The sequence below is a fragment of the Silurus aristotelis genome (assembly GCF_946808225.1).
Source record: "Silurus aristotelis genome assembly, chromosome: 21".
NCBI classification, from domain to species: domain Eukaryota; kingdom Metazoa; phylum Chordata; class Actinopteri; order Siluriformes; family Siluridae; genus Silurus; species Silurus aristotelis.
In genome coordinates, this window is record NC_139594.1 from 385646 (window position 1) to 406329 (window position 20684).

The 20684-nt window shown below is 42.0% G+C and overlaps 1 protein-coding gene and 1 long non-coding RNA gene across 2 annotated transcripts in view; both read left to right on the forward strand.

Moving 5' to 3' along the window:
• Nucleotides 1-4325: 4325 nt before the first annotated feature.
• Nucleotides 4326-14027, forward strand: LOC310716805. Its single transcript, XR_014530675.1, has 3 exons — nucleotides 4326-4571; nucleotides 13588-13663; nucleotides 13897-14027. It is a non-coding gene; the product is annotated as an uncharacterized lncRNA (long non-coding RNA).
• Nucleotides 14028-17614: 3587 nt separating this feature from the next.
• LOC310716780 (keratin, type I cytoskeletal 50 kDa-like) overlaps nucleotides 17615-20684 on the forward strand; it is a 37577-nt gene continuing 34507 nt past the window's right edge. Inside the window, exons 1-2 of the mRNA XM_083524210.1 lie at nucleotides 17615-18082; nucleotides 18271-18353. Coding sequence (XP_083380336.1) covers nucleotides 17630-18082; nucleotides 18271-18353 — 536 coding nt within the window. The 5' untranslated portion in view covers nucleotides 17615-17629. The remainder of the gene's footprint in view (nucleotides 18083-18270; nucleotides 18354-20684) is intronic.

Below are 20684 nucleotides of genomic sequence, written 5' to 3' on the forward strand. Positions count from 1 at the left end.
TTGTGAAAGCTCTATTAGAGAGCTGTGTGAGAGGGCTGTGTGAGAGCTGTGTGAGAGAGAGCTGTGTGTACGAGCTGTGAGAGACCTGTTTAAGAGCTGTGTGAAAGCTCTATTAGAGAGCTGTGTGAGAGGGCTGTGTGAGAGCTGTGTGAGAGAGAGAGCTGTGTGTATGAGCTGTTAGAGAGCTGTATAAGAGCTGTGTGAAAGCTCTATTAGAGAGCTGTGTGAGAGGGCTGTGAGAGAGCTGTGTGTGTAAGAGCTGTTAAAGAGCTGTATAAGAGCTTTGTGAAAGCTCTATTAGAGAGCTGTGTGAGAGAGCTGTGAGAGAGCTGTGTGTGTGTAAGAGCTGTTAGAGAGCTGTATAAGAGCTTTGTGAAAGCTCTATTAGAGAGCTGTGTGAGAGGGCTGTGTGAGAGCTGTGTGAGAGAGAGCTGTGTGTATGAGCTGTGAGAGATCTGTATAAGAGTTGTGTGAAAGCTCTATTAGAGAGCTGTGTGAGAGGGCTGTGTGAGAGCTGTGTGAGAGATGTGTGTACGAGCTGTGTGAGAGCTGTGTGTACGAGCTGTGAGAGGGCTGTATAAGAGCTGTGTGAAAGCTCTATTAGAGAGCTGTGTTAGAGGGCTGTGTGAGAGATGTGTGTACGAGCTGTGTGAGAGAGAGCTGTGTGTACGAGCTGTGAGAGGGCTGTATAAGAGCTGTGTGAAAGCTCTATTAGAGAGCTGTGTGAGAGGGCTGTGTGAGAGATGTGTGTACGAGCTGTGTGAGAGCTGTGTGTACGAGCTGTGAGAGGGCTGTATAAGAGCTGTGTGAAAGCTCTATTAGAGAGCTGTGTGAGAGCTGTGTGAGAGAGCTGTGTGTACGAGCTGTGAGAGAGCTGTGTGAAAGCTCTATTAGAGAGCTGTGTGAGAGAGCTGTGGTTGTGAGAGAATCTTCTCTGTGAACAATTTTCCTGGTAAACACACTGGAATCTGAAATACAAATAAAAGCAGCAGGTTCCAGCTTGTTCTTTACTATCATTTCACCCGGGCATGAAGGACTGAAATAAAACCATGTTATGGTTTGTGACATGCTAGCACATCAGCGACGCAAGTTAGCGCTGTTAGTGGCGACACCCTGACCCCAAGGCTACAACACTGATAAACAACAAGATGAGTCTGAACACAAAGAGAGAAAGTCACAAAGAAAGGTTGAGTTTACAAACAACACACAGGTATTTTAGCACTTTTATACAGATCTTTAATCAACTCGAATCCTGCAGGTACAAGCCATGAGCTTCAAACCCCAAAATAAATAAAGTGTGATCTCTATGACCTGTGGCACACATATCAATACCATGAGTGTAGTATTTCTCTCTCTCTCTCTCTCTCTCTCACACACACACACACACACACACACACACACACACACACACACACACACACACACAGGTGCATCTCAATAAATTAGAATATCATTTAAATTTTGATTTATTTTAGTAATTCAATACAAAAAAGGAAACTGATATAAACATTCATCACACAGAGACATTTGTGTTTATTTCTTTTATTTGTGATGATTTTGGCAAGTGAATTGTTGGGCTTCTGGAAAATATGTTATTTACTGTATTTGTACTCAATAATTGGTCGAGGCTCCTTTTGCCTTAATTACTGCCTCATAGGCATGGCATGGAGGAGATCAGACTGTGGCATGGAGGAGATCAGACTGTGGCATGGAGGTGACCAGACTGTGGCATGGAGGTGATTAGACTGTGGCACTGCTGAGGTGGTGTGGAAGCCCATGTTTCTTTGACAGTGGACTTCAGCTCATCTGCATTTTTTGGTCTCTTGTTTATCATGTTCCTCTTAACAATATGCCAGAGATTCTCTACGGGGTTCAGGTCTGGTGAGATTGCTGGACAGTCAAGCACACCAACACCATGGTCATTTAACCAACTTTGTGCTTTTGGCAGTGGGAGAATCTCCATAAAGCTGATCAGCAGAGGGAATCATGAAGTGCTCTAGAACTTCCTGGTAGACGGCTGTGTTGAGCTTGGACTTGTTAAAACACAGTGGACCAACACCAGCAGATGACATGACTCTCTAAACCACCACTGACTGTACAAACTTTACACTGGACCTCAAGCAGCTTGGATTCTGTGCCTCTCCTCTCTTCTCTTCTTCCAGACACAGGGATCCTGATTTCCACATGAAATGCAAAATTTTCTTTCCTTTCATCAAAAGGCGACTTTGTCCCACTGAGCAACCGTCCAGTGCTTTTTGTCCTTTGTCCAGGTAAGACACCTCTGACATTGTCTCTGGTTCAGCAGTGGCTCGACATGAGGAATGAGTCAGTTGTAGCCCATGGAGACAAGACGTCTGTGTGTGGAGGTTCTTGAAGCACTGACTCCAGCTGCAGGCCACTCTTTGTGAATCTCCACAAATTCTTGAGTCTGCTTCATTTCATCTTCTTCTAGCACATTTTGATCAATGATCATCTTCTGGACAACTGTCGAGTCAGCAGTTTTTCCCCATGATTGTGTAGACTGAACCAGACTGAGACGCCATTTAAAGACTCAGGAAATGTGAGCAGGTGTTTGGAGTTAATGAGCTGATTAGAGTGAGACGTCACGAGTCTCCAATATTCAACTTTCTCACAATATTCTCATTTTCTGATACTGAATTTTGGGTTTTCATCAGCAGTGAGCCAAAATCCTCAAAATGAAAAGAAATAAACACTTGAAATATATCAGTGTGTGTGTGTGTGTGTGTGTGTGTGTGTGTGATGAATCTATATCATATACCAGTTTCACTTTTTGTATTAAATTACTAAAAGAAATTTTTTTTTATGATATTCTAATTTATTTATTTATTAGGATGCACCTGTGTTTATATATAAGACTGTGTGTAGAATGACCTTCAGGTGCATGTAGTTAATGTTCCTTTATGCAGGTCAGGACTCACAGCAGCATGTGGTTTGTGGGCTTGTTGCAGTACAATAGGGAATAAAGTAGTTTTGTTTCTGTTGTAGCTAACGCCCTGAGCTGAATACATTCCTGAATGCTCTGAACATAAACGAGTGGCAGAATAGACTGGCTGATTTATTGAAAGCAGATGTATAGGTGGTGTAATCACATGTCCTGTCATGGCTTTCATTTGTGCACCTGGAGTGGGTGTGGCCTGTTTAAGGGCATGGCCTGTGTAAGGTCAGACACTGACCTCTATGTTCCTACAATTCCACATTAAAGATAATGAACTACTTTACAGTCTGAAAATACGCTTTCATACTGCAGCAACAGCTCTGTGCTTTTCACAACAACACAACAAACTCATTTTTTTACTTTTAGTTTGTTGGAATATTTGGTTTAAAATCAGTGACATGCTGAAGTTGTGTTCTTTATAAGTTTACACAACACTGTTGCTGCTGCTGGGTTCTGGATTCTGATTGGTCAGGAAGTGTGGATTAATTCTCTGTAATCGCAGCACTGAGCAGGTTTATAATTAATGCGCTCGTTCTCATGAGTTATTGTTTCCATAGCAACAGCTCATTCACAGGGATGTGTACATCACTTAAAGTAATTTAGAAAAAAATGATCTGGTTTAGTTTCCTGAAAGGAGTCTCTTTAGTGCCAGCATTTTCAGAAGTAAAGTCATCTCATCTCGTTTCTGTCTGAGGCTGAAATTCTGCTCTATGTTTTTGCAGTTATTTCTTACCTGAAATTTTTTTCCTTAGGTGTGTGTGTTGGTTATTAAAGTAGCTGTGTTTGTTTCTGGTTCAATTTTCTGTCGCCTTTTCTTTTTGTGTCACTCAGGTTTGTTGACGGTGCTGTGGTGGCGTCTCTTTTCCCAGAGATCCCTCATGTCTGTGTTTCCTTCTGCCTCTCCCTTCTCCATAACGAGTTTTGCAGGAGTCCCCACTTACACCCTGATCACACTGTACAGTGTCTTTAACTTTTATACAACAATAAGGAGACTTAATAATTCTCTCTCTCTCTCTCTCTCTCTCTCTCTTCATCATTTCTCTGGAGTTCTCTTCAGTTGGAAACACTGTGCAGCAGACTCATGAAGTATCAGAAAGTTTTTCCTTCACCACAGTCACCACTGGCTCAGTCATTAGGGAGAAACTTATAAGGAACAAACCTATAGACACTAAACTTCTCCATTCCAACTTTAGAACCTCGTTATCACTGTGGAGCAGCTTTGGGAAAATGTCCACTGTTAAAAACTCTACACAAATAACTAAATTAAAGAGTGTGTGTGTGTGTGTGTGTGTGTGTGTGTGTGTGTGTGTGTGTGTGTGTGTGTGTGTGTGTGTGTGCACTGTAAAAAATGATTTCGGTGGGCGTAAATATTACTCTTGCCAATAGTGTACCATTTACTTAATATGTAAGTCAGCATGTTTAATTATATAGTAATGAGTAAAATTAACCCACACTACCTAATTATTTATAGTAATAACTGCAAACTAAAAAAACTTTGTAATATATACCCAAAAACGTTGGCCTGTCTGTTAGAGCAAGAGCTATTTGGGGCACATGTTCGTTGGGCGAGCTGGATTGTGGAAGTTGACTACATTGTCAAGCTTCAGTGCTGACGGTAAGAGAACTTTTTAGCCTGCATATTTATCATGTAATAAAAGAAAACGGGCACTTAGTTAGTTTTATCTGTCATAAGATTGTGGTCATTGTTCTATGTTAGATGAGGAGTTCACATATAGCTTCGGACATCGGTCATAGCGAGCTATCTAAAAACACATTTTCTCTTGTACTAATGTTAAAAATGTGCTTTTTCCGCATTATTGAAGCGCTAATGGTACTGCAAGAACGCGATTTCTAAACTTTTACCCGTGCTATTATATTCTAATCTAAGTTTTATTAAGTTACTGAAAGGAAGATAGTAACATAGCTAACTCATATAGCTAGCTGTGTGTGACTCCATCAGCCAATGTTTAGGCTAACTGAAAGTTTACCAGAAAGCACGTTTAAATGTTAAAATGTAGGTGTTGTGGGTAAGACAAAAAGATTGGTGTTAAGCTTTAGCTACAGCATTTAAAATATAATTTTAAAGTTGTGCTTAGGAAATGACGTTCGTCACGACAACACGTTATTTTATTGTTAAAAAATAGACATATGGATGTGAATGTCAGTTATTTATTGTCATAGCAGTTTACAATTGAGTAGGCTTAATTTATGCAAAATTGCTGAATACACTATAGTGTTGAAATCTAAAACATTGTTTGTTTTGTTTTTTAATTATGTCCACAGCCCCTTATTGTAGGTAGTTTGTACTAATATAAATTAGTGCTTTTCAACAAGGGGCTATGGACACATTTGCACACATTGTTCTGTTGTGACATGAATATGACTGACTTTAAGATGTGCAGCCATGAATTATGATTAGTTCAATGCCATATATATGTCAATAATTAAGAATTGTTATAATGTTATGTTGAAATGTTGCAAATGTAAATGTTTATACCAGTCTGCATGTGTCTGTCTATACTTTTTCAATTCAGTGGGTGTAGTGTGTTTGCATGTGTAAGCAGCAAGCAGCTATTTTGCCGTTGGCTCCGTCTCGTGTATTTTTGCTTTCGGAAGAGCGTTTTTTTCCCTGTTTGAGGGTTTGAAAGCAGTGAGTGGAGGACATTCCCACCAGAACTATGAACACACACTACATTAACCACATTAAGTTACGTAATTTCTCTGCTATGGCGAACATCCAGTTCATTCAGTGTGTGAAGTGTGACATGTTTAGTCAGTCTCTCTCCGTTGTTAGCGATAATTTTATCTGTAAGAAGTGTAAGCTAGTTTGCACTTTGACGGAGAAGATCTTAGCATTAGAGGAGCGCATCCAGAGTCTAGAAAGAAGTAGTGAGTGTGAGAGCAGTCCAGGTTCTGCAGGGGAAAGTCTGGATGCCCTAGGTGAAGTTAATATTCCCCCGACTCCGGCATTAGAGCCCTCGCAGCGGGGCGAATGGGTGACGACTCGGCGGCATACTCGCAAAGCCAAAGCTAAGGCTAAGGCTCGCCCACAGGAGCACTATTCCTCTCCGCTTCACGTGTCCAACAGGTTTGCTCTCCTCAGTGAAGCACCTGCTGAGAAACCTGAAAGAGCTCTGGTTTTAGGAGACTCCATTCTGAGGCACGTGAAATTAGCTAGACCTTTAGGGGCACCAGCAGCACAGGTCATGTGTATACCGGGAGCCAGGGCGCCGGACATAGCAGGTCAGCTTAGATTCTTAGGAAAGCACAGGTTCTCTAAGATAGTTTTTTACACAGAAGCTAATGATATACGCCTTCGACAGTCAGAGGTTACTAAGAGTAATATTATAGAGGTGTGTAAATTAGCGAAGGCAATGTCCGATGCTGTAATATGCTCTGGCCCCATCCCAATACGACGTGGCGATGTAGCCTACAGCAGGTTATGGTCGCTGAACTGCTGGATGTCTGAGTGGTGCTCCAAAAACAATGTGGGCTTCATTAATAATTGGAGCATTTTTGGGGGCAAGGCTGGCCTGTTAGGGCGGGACGGTGTCCATCCCACTCGGGAAGGTGCTGCTCTCATTTCTTGTAGTATAGGTCATAGTCTCAGAACAGCACTAGTTAACAAGTGACTGTCTAGAGCCAAGGCCAGGGAGCAGACAGACAGGCTAAACCGACCGTCTGCTAGCTGCACAGAGTCCTTACTCAGGATCCACCAAATTGAGACTGTGTCTGTCCCCCGAGCGAAACCAAAATATAGGAATTCTCAGAAAGTCTGTTTTAGTAACCTGATTAACATTAAATTAAATAGGACTGAACGCACAGCAGCACCTCTGATCTAAAGATAGGATTGCTGAATATTAGATCTCTCACGCCAAAAGCGCTGACTATAAACGAAATTATTACCGACCAGGAGTTTAAAATAATGTGTTTAACAGAAACATGGATTAAACCGAATGAATATTTAGCATTAAATGAAGCGAGTCCTCCTGGGTATAGTTACATACACCAACCCCGTCTAAATGGCAGAGGAGGCGGAGTCGCAGCTATTTATAATAATAATCTAAGCATCACACAAAAGACTAAACACAAATGTAAAACATTTGAAGTTCTTTACACCAACATAAAATATTCAGTGTCCAAAAGCAGGTCCAGTCAGTCAAGTCAAGTCAAGTTTATTTGTATTGCGCTTTTCACAACAGACATTGTCTCAAAGCAGCTTTACAGAAAACAACAGTGAAGGTGAAAGGTGTGCGTTTGTCCCTAAAGAGCAAACCGTGGCGACAGTGGCAAGGAAAAACTCCCTTAGATGATATGAGGAAGAAACCTTGAGAGGAACCAGACTCAAAGGGGAACCCATCCTCATATGGGTGACATCAAGAGTTTGGTCATAAATCTTTCAACAATACAGAACAATTTGTGATCATCATAGATCCAGCATCAGCTTCTCCATGCCAGGGCCTTTAAACACTCGGCATCTACTTCTCCATGATCATCCATAGGTCCATAATCTTCACGAGGTGGGACGTGACTGAAGCTGGCCAAACCTCAGGATGCCTCGGGATGGGGAGAGAAAGAGAAGCAGTGGAGAGGAATTAGCGTAGCTGCTGTTCATGATATTAACAGCACAAGTTGATAATGTGCATGTGATCATATATTCTGGAGCACAAGGTTGTGATGTGATGTGTGTGATGTGTGTTATGTGTAGGCTTTGCTAAAAAGATATGTTTTTAATCTACACTTAAACTGGGAGAGTGTATCTGAACCCCGAACACTGTCAGGAAGACTATTCCAGAGTTTAGGAGCTAAATGTGAAAATGCTCTACCGCCTTAAGTGGACTTTGCTATTCTAGGAACTACTAGAAGCCCAGAGTTTTGAGATCTCAGGGAGCGTGACGGATTGTAACGTGTTAAAAGACTGGATAGATACATGGGAGCCAAACCATTTAGTGCTTTATAAGTGAGGAGCAGTAGTTTGTAGTCTATTCGAAACTTAATAGGAAGCCAATGTAGGGACGATAAGATTGGGGTTATATGATCGTATTTTCTTGACCTAGTAAGAACTCTTGCTGCGGCATTCTGAACTAACTGAAGCTTGTTTATTAATGATGCAGGACATCCACCTAGTAATGCATTACAGTAGTCTATTCTAGAGGTCATAAACGCATGGACGAGCTTCTCTGCATCAGATATAGATAACATATTTCTTAGCTTAGAAATATTTCTAAGGTGAAAGAAGGCTGTTTTTGTAACTTGATTGATTTTTAAAAGATAAGTTGCTCTAAAATAATTCCCAGGTCTTTTACCGTTGAACTAGTAGTTACAGAACAACCGTCTAAATGCAGGCTGAGATGCTGGAGCTTCTGTGTACTATTTTTTGGGCCGATGAGCAAAATCTCCGTTTTATCAGAATTTAATAGCAGAAAGTTATGGGTCATCCAATCTCTTATTTCTTCAACACACTCAGTTATGCGAGCTAATTGAGCTGTATCGCCTGGTTTGGATAAAATATATAGCTGGGTATCATCAGCATAACAATGGAAGCTAATTCCATGCCTTCTAATAATATTTCCTAACGGAAGCATGTATATTGTGAAAAGCAGGGGTCCTAGAACTGACCCTTGTGGCACGCCATAATTTACTAGCATTATCCTGGATAGCTCTCCATTTAAATCTACGAAATGGTAACGATTGGACAGGTAGGATTTAAACCAGCTTAATGCCTGTCCCTGAATACCGATGTAATTCTGTAAGCGATCGAGGAGAAGATCATGATCTATAGTGTCGAATGCAGCACTAAGATCTAGTAAAACTAATAGGGAGATGTAGCCTTGGTCTGAAGCTAAAAACAGGTCATTATTGATTTTAACTAGAGCAGTTTCTGTGCTATGATGGGGCCTAAAACCTGACTGAAACTCTTCAAAGATATTGTTCTCCTGCAAGTGGTTACATAACTGGGCAGCGACAATCTTTTCTAAAATCTTAGACATAAATGGGAGATTTGAAATTGGTCTGTAATTCGATAGCGTGCTTGGATCCAGATTAGGTTTTTTAATGAGGGGCTTAATAACTGCTAACTTGAGGGATTTAGGGACATGACCTAACGATAGTGAGGAGTTAATAATATTGAGAAGAGGCTCACCAGCTGTATGGAACACTTCCTTCAGTAGTTTAGTGGGAATTGGATCTAACTGACATGTTGTTGATTTAGCTTTCATAATAGCATCATACAGCTCTTCCTGTCCTATACATGTAAAACAGTGTAGTTGTGGGGTTGTAAGTACGATTGTGTCGGGAGATGCTGTCAGAGGTTGAACTGCCACAATTGTTTTTCTAATGTTATCTATTTTTTCAGTGAAGAAATTCATAAAGTCTTCACTACTAAACTGTGATGGAACACATTTTTCAGATCCCTGATTTGTTGTTAATTTAGCGACTGTACTGAAAAGGAACCTGGGATTGTTTTTGTTATTTTCTATGAGTTTGCTCAGGTGTTTAGCTCTAGCAGCTTTTAGCGCCTGTCTGTAGCTAAGCATACTGTCTTTATACGCAATTCTAAATACCTCCAATTTAGTTTTCCTCCATTTTCTCTCCAGATTACGTGCTGTTCTCTTTAGGGCATGCGTATGACTATTATACCAAGGTGCAGGTGCTTGTTCTCGAACCTTTTTTAACCGGATGGGGGCAACAGTGTCTAAAGTGCTAGTGAGGATAAGGTCTATGTTGTTCGCCATCTCATCAAGATGATCAGCAGTTATGGGTTTAATGTGAAACTGAGATAAATCAGGCAGGTTATTTATGAATCTGTCCTTAGTGGTTGGAACAATAGTCTTACCAGGTGGATAGCGTGGTGAAACACGGTTAATCTGCTCTACCGGTAGTGTGTACAGTATGAGGTCATGGTCTGTGATGTCATCACTCTGAGGTAAAATATCTATATCAGTGACGTCTGCTCCGTAGGATATTATTAAGTCTAGTGTGTGGTTAAAACGGTGGGTTGGTCTGGTGACGTTTTGTTTAACTCCAAAAGAGTTTAGTAAATCGACAAATGATAATCCTAGGGCATCGGTTTCATCATCTACATGAATATTAAAATCTCCTACAAGCAGCACTTTATCAAAACTGATCAAGAGGTCTGAGAGAAAACAAGCAAACTCATGAAGAAAATCAGCGTAGGGTCAATTCCACTAATTATTATTTATAGACCCCCAGGGGCCCAACTCTGATTTTCTCATAGAATTTGCTGATTTAATCACAAATTTAGCTACTTCTCTAGACGAAGCATTAATTGTTGGTGATTTTAACATTCATTTTGATAATCAGGAAGACTCCTTAAGAGCAGCAGTTGTGTCCATTCTAGATTCAGTTGGAATTAATCAGAATGTTATAGGACCCACTCATAGTGGTGGACACACTCTTGATTTGTTGTTAACATTTGGATTAAAAATAAAAAACTTAGTCATAATTCCACAGTCTGAAGTTATTTCAGACCATTATCTCATCTCTTTTAAAGTTTGCCTCAGTCATTGCATTTCTACTTCACCATGTTACCGTGTTAAGCGTACTTTCACGTCAGCTACAGCAGCGCATTTTATTAACAATCTTCCAGAAATTACGATATTAGATAGATCTCCGTCTGACCCTGCAGAGCTCGACTGGGCCACTGAACACCTAGAATTAACATTACGTTATACTCTAGATGATGTAGCTCCCCTTAAGACCAAAATGATCAGGGAGAAAAAATTAGCACAGTGGTATAATGATCATACACACACCTTAAAACAGACCACTCGAAAATTAGAACGTAAATGGCGTCAAACAAAAGTAACAGTATTTCAAATAGCATGGAAGGGGAGCCTCCTAATTTATAGAAAATCTCTTAGTGCTGCTGATCAGCATATTTCTCCACCCTCATAGAAAATAACAAGCATAACCCTAGATTTTTATTCAGCACGGTAGCAAAATTAACAGGGGATAAAAGCACTGCACTCACATGCACACCATCATTAGGTAGTAATGATTTCATGAACTTTTTTAATAATAAAATTGAAAACATCAGGCAAAAAATCCAGACGGTTAATATAAATCCAAATTATTTTACAAGTAACCCTGTAGACAGCAGTGTAATTATAGCAGACAATCAAGTACAAAACCTATCTCCTATTCATGAGAATGACTTAATTTCATTAATTTCCTCATCAAAATCATCAACCTGCATCTCGATCCCTTGCCTACAAGTTTCTTTAAACAGATAATTCCAGAGGTAATTGAACCTGTTTTAAAAATAATAAACTCTTCCATTAGCACTGGTTTTGTACCAAAATCCTTCAAACTGTCAGTTATCCACCCCCTAATTAAGAAACCTGACCTTGACCCATGTCAGCTGTCCAACTACAGACCAATATCAAATCTCCCCTTCATAGCCAAAATTTTAGAAAAGGTTGTAGCACAGCAGTTCTGCTCACACCTACTTATGAATAACATTTTTGAAATGTATCAGTCAGGATTTCGGCCTCATCATAGCACAGAGACGGCGCTAGTTAAGGTGGTAAATGACCGGTTATTGGCCTCTGATTAGGGTTTTGTCTCCTTACTTGTTTTGCTCGACCTTAGTGCAGCTTTTGACACCATTGATCACACTATACTACTTGCTAGACTTGAGAACGTTGTTGGAATAAAGGGAACAGCTCTCTCTTGGCTCAGGTCTTATTTGACTGATCGCTATCAGTTTGTTGATGTAAATGGTGAGTTCTCCACACTCTCTGAGGTAAAGTTTGGTGTTCCTCAAGGATCTGTCTTAGGCCCTCTGCTTTTCTCTTTATATATGCTGCCTCTTGGAGAAATTATTCATAAACATGGTATTCGCTTCCATTGCTATGCTGATGATACACAGCTGTATATTTCAGCAAAGCCAGATGAGAGAGATCAGCTTAACAATGTTGAAAAATGTGTAAAGGACATTAGACAGTGGATGCTCGATAACTTTCTTCTGCTCAACTCCGATAAGACGGAAGTACTTTTACTAGGACCACATGCAGCTAGAAGCAAACTTTCTGATTACGTAGCATCTCTGGATGGTGTTTCTGTTTCAGCGTGTACAGCAGTCAAAGACCTTGGTGTGATTATTGACCCGAGTCTTTCCTTTGAGGCTCACGTGAATAATATCACCAGGATCTCCTTCTTTCACCTTAGAAATATTGCTAAAATTAGAAATATGATGTTGTTACAGGATGCAGAAAAACAAGTTGATGCTTTTGTTACTTCTAGATTAGACTACTGTAACGCTTTACTGTCTGGGTGTGCGAGTAGGTGCATAAATAAGCTTCAGTTAGTTCAGAATGCAGCAGCAAGAGTCCTCACTAGATCTAGGAAATATGACCACATCACCCCTGTATTAATCATCTACACTGCTCCCAATCAAATCTCGCATTGATTATAAAATACTACTACTGACATATAAAGCACTTAATGGTCTCGCACCACCGTATCTGAGTGAACTTCTGTACCAGTATGATCCTCCACGCCTACTTAGATCAAAAGGTGCTGGCTATCTGTTGGTTCCTCCAATAATGAAGATTACAGCAGGGGGCAGATCTTTCTCTTATAAAGCCCCACAGTTATGGAACAGCCTTCCTATCAGTGTTCGGGATTCAGACACAGTCTCAGTGTTCAAGTCGAGGTTGAAAACATATTTATTCAGTCAAGCCTTTAATCAGTAGATTTTTTCTCAGGTAAAGGCTCAGATCTGGAGGGAACATGGATATAGAGTGTTTGGTGAACTGGGATATTTGTATGCTGTCGTCCCTTCACATTCACACGTTCACTCAGGTTTGTTGACGGTGGTGTGGTGGGTCGTCTCTTATCCCAGAGATCCCTCATGTCTGTGTTGCCATCTGGTTCTCCCTTTTAGTTATGCTGCCATAGCGAGTCTTGCCGGAGTCCAAACTGCACAGTGACTTTAACTCTCATGCAACAATAGGTACACTTAATAATCCATATCCTTCACTTCCTGTCACCCTCTTCTCTCTCTCTCTCTCCCTCTCTCTCTCTCTCTCTCTCTCTCTCGGTCGAGTTAAACATGCTCCTGAGGCTCCAGTGACCACTGTTCCTGCCCCTCTCCCCTCCGTGGATCTTCCCACTTCGTCCAGGCCTGCTTCTGGATAGTGTTCTCTTTGACTGGAGGCCACTCTGTGCAGCTGGGGAAGGTTTGTCATCAACGCCTTGGGTGGTTCCATGAAATTCCGGAGTAAGAACGGGAGGATGGATTGGACTGTAGTTGATGTCAACATTCTCCTACACTGACTCAGGAATACATTTTGCTTTTGATCATCATCACTGCACCCCGCAACATTGTATATCTGCCACAAATGGACATTCGGTGTAACCCAGATGAGGATGGGTTCCCTCTTGAGTCTGGTTCCTCTCAAGGTTTCTTCCTTATGCCATCTCGGGGAGTTTTTCCTTGCCACAGTCGCCACCGGCTTGCTCATCAGGGACAAACTCACTCATAAAGAACATATTCATTTTTAATCACCGCATTATCTGTGTAAAGCTGCTTTGAGACAATGTTCATTGTTAAAAGCGCTATACAAATAAAAATTTATTAAATTGAATTAAATTTGAATTCGAAGAGAGGAGGTGGTGACTCTCTGCCCAGCTATCAGTGTCTTCAAAGAGAGGTGGCCAGCTTTATTCACTGAGACTCAAGTAAGAATAATTATATTTGTTATTCTTTTTCACTAAAGTATTTATAAACGCCAATAGTTTCCAACCTTTATTCCTACATACACCTATCATACCCCCAAATGTGTAAATAAAGCAAATTAGAAATATTACTAATATATTTCATATATAAATCTTTAGAATTTGAAAAGTGAATTTGGAAAGTGACTCGTCATTGGAAGAGTTGTCATTATTTTGTCTATTTACTTATTTACTAGATAAAAGAGGCGTTCCTTCGGAAAACAACTATTTCCCTGGAAGAAACATTCATGTTTAAGCTTGACAGTTACACACCCCGTCTTCTGCAGCTGATGCGTCCCAAAAGAGGTGCTGTTGGTACCAGGATGCGCTCACTCTGTGAAGTATCCCAGAGATGTTATCTGATAGCACTGCTGCTCCAACTTTGCTGGGGTGCAGGCCATCAGGGCAGAAGAACCTAGGATGCTCCCAGAAACAGTTCCAGTTATTAACAAAGAGAAGTTTGTGCTCTCGACACCATGACTGTAACCATTCATTTAGTGCTAAAAGTCTTCTCAGCCCCTCGCTGGTAAGTGGGAAGAGGTCCTGATACAATGATCCCCGTTGTGGGCGATGTGCTGCGTACCGTCCCCACCAGGATCCTGAAATCCCTCTTTAAGATCTCCGTTTGCCTCAGCCGGGTGTCGTTCCTTCCGGCATGGAGAACAACACCTCCGAAGTTCTCGTTCAGGATCGCGGGTACCTGCGCAGCGACATCTAGAACACGAGCACCAGGAAAACAGCGAGTGTGCACCTTACCTTTAGCTCCGGTAGCGCGGACATGCCAGACGATGGAATTTTAGAGAATCACGGTATCGCGTTTCGTCTCGCGGAGAGGGGCGAAGCGGTTCTCGGTCGAGATCTCGAAGGCCGGTGGTGGTGGGGGAGATGTCCTCGACTGGGGCTCGTGGCTTCTGCTGCTGCCGCATCCAAGGTCCATGGTGCACCCACCGGTGCCGGAGTGAACGATACCTGGGCGGGCCGCGTTTTAGGTGCACTGGGCCTGGGCAGAGAAACACGCGGAGTTGAGGTGCTGGGAGCATTAGACTCAACCCGAGAATTTACCTGGGACGAGTGCGCGTCCGCCCGGGATGTTTCCAGCGCCGCTCTTGCAGCTGGGCATGCTTTGCATGCAGCTCGCGAATTTGATTCTCCAAAGCTTCCATCTCCAACGCCACCGTTTGCAACTCGAAAGAGTCCTCACCTGCGCTCAAAGTCAGACACACAGCCGGCATAGTGGTTATAATCACAAACAGAGTTAATATACAGAGATATGAGTGAGAGGCAATGAATATAGACAACACTAGTGATAGTCGAGTTAACTGACAACAGGCACAAGTCAGGAAGACAACAACAATTTAGGATTATTAAAAGAGAAAAAATGGATAGATAGGTAGATCGACTTCATAGACCTGACCAAGGCGTTTGACCTGGTCAGCTGGAGTGGACTCTTCAGGCTCCTGCAGAGGATCGGCACAGTGTGCTTCAACAGCGCAACATCGGAGGCCTTCCCAGTCAGCAGCCGAGTGAAGCGAGGCTGTGTCCTTGCGCTGACGCTTTTTGCCATCTTCTTCTCCCTGCTCCTTAAGTACGCCTTCAAGGACTGCAGTGAGGGTGTGTACATCCACACCAGGACTGACGGCAAGCTGTTTAACATCGCCCGTCTCCGTGCTAAGACCAAATTCACAGAGGTCCTCATCCGTGAATTGCTCTTCGCCGATGATGCAGCCTTGACATCACACACGGAAGATGCACTGCAGAAACTGGTATGTTGCCTCTCCCACGCCTGCAAGGAGTTCGGACTGACCATCAGTCTAAAAAAGACTAACGTAATGGTGCAGGACGCAGACTGCCCTCCCACCATTGCCATCGAGGGGTAAAAATTGGAAGTCGTTCAGAACTACACATACCTTGGGTCCACCATCTCTAACTCACTCTCCGTTGATACTGATGTGAATGGCCGGATTGCCAAAGCATCAGCAGTTATGGCCAGACTGAAGCAGAGGGTTTGGAACAACCACAACCTTACTGAGAAGACCAAACTGCGCGTCTACCAGGCCTGCGTGCTCAGCACACTCCTCTACAGCAGCGAGGCATGGACCGCCTATGCGAGTCATGAGAGGAAACTCAACAGCTTCCACCTGAGATGTCTGCAGCGCATTCTGCGTATCCAGTGGCAGGAAAAAGTACCCAACACAGACGTTCTGGAATGCACCGGCATGAACAGCATGTTCTCCATTCTTAGCGAGAGGCGCCTTCGCCTTGTTAGGAGAATGGACCCAGGCCGCATACCCAAGGACCTGCTGTACGGCGAGCTAGCAGAAGGTGCATGACTGACCGGACGGCCACGTCTGCGATACAAAGATGTCTGCAAAAAGGACATGAAGACGGCCAACATCAATGGTAAAAACTGGGAGAGCTGTGCTGACGACCGCCCCGCCTGGCGTCTTGCTGTCAGACAGGGCGCCCAGAAAGCCGGGAGGTGAGAAACACAAACCTCGCCGCAAAGAGAGCCAGGAGGGAGGCAAACCAACAACAGCCTCAGCAAGCATCAGCATTCACCTGCAGCAAGTGCAACAGAGACTGTCACTCCAGGATTGGACTTTTCAGCCACTCGCGAAGGTGCAGATAGGACACCCAAACTGGAAGCTACACCATCGTTTCTCGAAGACGGACTGATGCCGAAGAGAGACATAAAAAATACATCTATTCAAGTATTAGTGTCTCAGGATACAGTAATTGGTAAATTTCAAATAGATGTTTGTTATTTGAACAAATAGGCATCCTAAGTTTAATTAATGAACAAGTAGACACACTATTTGAGCAATGTTAGCCTAATTTTTTTATTTGTATTTTTATAATGCTGTTTGAAGGAAAAAACTCAATTTCTTGTGATCAAGATTTAAGCATGTTCTTGTTGAATATGCAAAGAATCATTTGTTTGATTTTTGGTTGTTTATTAAAAAATTCATGATCTACTGTGTCTGATAACTTTTTAATGTTATTAGTAAGTTTACCTTCCTGATTCAATAATGGTTAGTCATATTGGTTAATTAATAACAGCAATTATTAAATAACTTGAAAAAATACAATGGTGTTAATGATACTCACTTTTTATAAGTAATTCATTGTCTAAAATTATGAATAGATTTTACCTAATTTCAATTGCCATTTTATAGCTGATTTATTTAGGTACTCTTTACAAACAGTATAGGGTGAAATTTACCCAAACAGACTGAATGCAAATTGTTACCTCACATTTTTTGGTTAGATTCTATAGGTAATTTTTTACTGTGTGTGTGTGTGTGTGTGTGTGTGTGTGTGTGTGTGCTCAGACGCTAACAGCAGCTCATGTGAACAGATATTTACACACTGAAAGTAAACATGACGGTTTATGGAAATGTGTAAGTGCTGAATGCTGCGAGCAGAAATGCTGCTAATGATATACAGCTTGTATAAACTGTGTGTGTTTGCATTTCTAACCCAATGAAAACTGCTGAGTAAAATATGGAGTCTTCAGCTGGGTGTGTGAACATCTAACTGTGTTTTCATTGTAGTCTTTTTCTCTGCTGCACTTGAAGTTAAAGTAAAAAAAAAAATGTGATGGTACAGGATCGCCATATGAACCCGCTATAGGTAAAATCTCTTCAAGCTGAGAGCTGTTGAGGAATTTCAACCTGAAGCAAAAACCCCTGTGGGAAGGAGCTAGGAACTATAAATGTTCCTGAGAGTGCTCCTGGCTGTCAATCATGCAGAGTTCACATAATCTCTAAAATCTACCTTTAAGGCATGAACCCATCACAAATGACCCCATGATACTGAATCCTAGTGGGTTACATAACATGCAGTTACTGTAAATCCAGACTATAAAAGTCTCCTGCGCTTCTAAAGCTCACTCATACTCCAGAGTAAGACTGAAAAGCCTCCATCAATATGGCCAGCACCTTCTCCACCCATAGCAGTGTTGCATCCAGATCCGTAATCGGAGGATCTTCACGGATGTCTATTGGTGGTGGAGGCCGGATCAGTGCTATGCGGGCGGGAAGTGTCTATGGTGGAGCAGGAGGGTCTGGTGTTCGCATCTCCCAAGCTTCTTGTTCCTTGTCCTTTGGTGGAGCTGGAGGCAGTGTTGGTGGGGGCTTTAGCTCTGGTGCAGTATTCAAAGGTGGTGCTGGGGAAGTGGATAGTAGCATCATCGGAAATGAAAAGTTTACCATGCAGAACCTTAACGACCGTCTGGCCACCTACCTGGAGAAGGTGCGATCGCTGGAGAAGGCCAATGCAGAGCTCGAACTTAAGATCCATCAGTTCCTGGACAGCAAGACCTCACCTACCTCACGGGACCACACTGGTTCCTTGGCTAGCATCACTGAGCTTCAGGTCAAGGTAGATCACCTTTAAGGAAAAGCCTCCTCTAAAAAATCTTTAAGTAACATTTCACTGCACACAGAAATCTCCTACTTTACACTCTTAGTTTTAAATCAGTTATTATTTAAAATTCTCAGGACTTTTCTTTTAGGGTTTTGGTGGTCAAAGTGTGATAATTTTTTTTATTCTTGCTTTGATGTTTGTAGATTCTTGATGCCTTTCAGTTGAATGGTACGGTTCACCTCAGCATTGACAATGCCAGCCTGGCTGCAGATGACTTCAGGATGAAGTAAGATCTTATAATAATGTGGAATTCCCTTCTTCTAAATGCCTGAATGTAAAACAAGGCACTTACAGGTAGGAATGAAGATGCCATGTCTTTACACAGGTTTGAGAATGAGTTGGCCTTGCATCAATCTGTTGAGGCCGATATTGCTGGACTGAAGAGGCTGCTGGATGATCTGAACCTGACCAAAAAAGATCTCACGCTGCAGATCGATGCCCTGAAGGAGGAGCTGGTTTTCCTCAAGAAGAACCACGAGGAGGTGATAAACCTGTACAGGCAAACAAAATGATGAACTTAAATGTCACCAGATGTGTTTAAGAAGGTTTGTTTTGATACATTTTGAAATTCTTAATGAAAAGGAAAGAAAAGGAAAAAAGTAAGAAAAAGGAAAAGATAAGAAAAGATAAGAAAAAGTTTGTAAATGCTTTCTGTTAAAATATATGCTTCAGGGTCCAAACATCTCATGCAGCTTTTATTTATCTTCAGGAATTGCTATCCACACGCAGCCAGATGAGTGGACAGATTCATGTTGAGGTCGACGCTGCACCACAGCAAGATCTCACCAAGGTCATGGAAGAAATCCGTGAGCACTATGAAGCAGTTGCTGCCAAGAGCCAGAGAGAGCTGGAGGGCTGGTTCCAGACAAAGGTGCGTTCTTACTACCATAATGCATGAAGCTTTTCATTTAATAGCTTCTGAAGTTCAACAGATCTTTAGGAGATCAAGGTGTGGCAAATGGCATTTTTATGCAAAGTGAATCCAATTTCAGTACTGAGCTGAGTGACACTAAGGGACTTAACAATGTGCCTTTTGACTACATTCTGGAAAACTTGATTTTTTTGTAATTGAATGTTATATTTGTCAGTCTGAGACCCTGAAACAGGAAGTGGCTGCCAGCACTGAGACTCTGGCCATCTCCAAAACAGAAGTGAACTCTGTGAAGAGCACATTGCAGTCTTTGGAAATTGAGCTCCAGTCTCTGTTGGCTATGGTGAGACTAAAACTTTTAGACATTTTAATGTTCAGATCATCAGAAATCTGGATAATTGTCTGGTAAAAGATCTACAAGGTCATTGTGATAAGAAGGTGAATTTCCTCTCTGCTTTATCTCACCACAGAAAGCCTCATTGGAGGGAACCCTGTCAGAAACCCAGTCCCGTTATTTCATACAACTATCAGGATACCAAGTGCAGGTGTGGCTCCAGGTTCTTCCTGAACTTAATCTATCTTCATAAGTTCTCCTGCAGTTTATTTATATAATGGTTCTTGTTTTCTCAAACTAGGTTACAAGTATGGAGGAGCAGCTGGTGCAGCTTCGTGCTGATCTGGAGCGTCAGTCTCAGGAGTATCAGATGCTGCTGGACATCAAGACCAGACTGGAGATGGAGATCGCTGAGTACAGGAGACTCCTGGATGCTGAGGGTAGTGGCAGGTAAAAGATGAAGTTGGAATTATTTTATCTACAACAGCTTCCAGGAAAGGCAGGATGGAAGATTTGTCTTTGCTAACTTCTATATTTACTCTTTGTGGTTTATCAGTGCCTCGATTTCCTCCTCCAAGACCTCCACCACCAAGACCGCAATCATCACTGTGGTGGAGGAGGTGGTCGATGGGAAGGTCGTCTCCACCTCCTCTACATCTATCACCAAATAATCACCATGAAACTGGAAGTAAAAAAAATAAAAACATTTCTATTCAGAAGATCCTGTGTAACTCATTTTGTAATTCTCAGACACACACACACACACATACACCCACTCACACACACACACACACACACACACACACACACACACACACATACATACACACAAACATATACCCACTCACAAACACACACATACACACACATACACACACACACACACACACACACACACACACATATACAATTACTTACAAACACACAGACACACACTCACAAACACACACATGTACATACACCCACTCACAAACACACACACACACACCTACTCACAAACAAACATACACACATTCACAAACACACACACACACACACACACACACACACACACACACAACTTTACATACACCCAGTCACAAACACACACACTTAAAAGAACATATATATACACACACACACACACACACACACACACATACTCACAAACACACACACACATACATACAAGCACTGAAACACACACACACACACACACACACACATACATACATACATACATACACCCACTCACACACATACATACACACATTTACAAACACACACACATATACAAACACCCACTCACAAACACACACACACATATACATACACCCACTCACAAACACACACATACACCCACTTACACACAG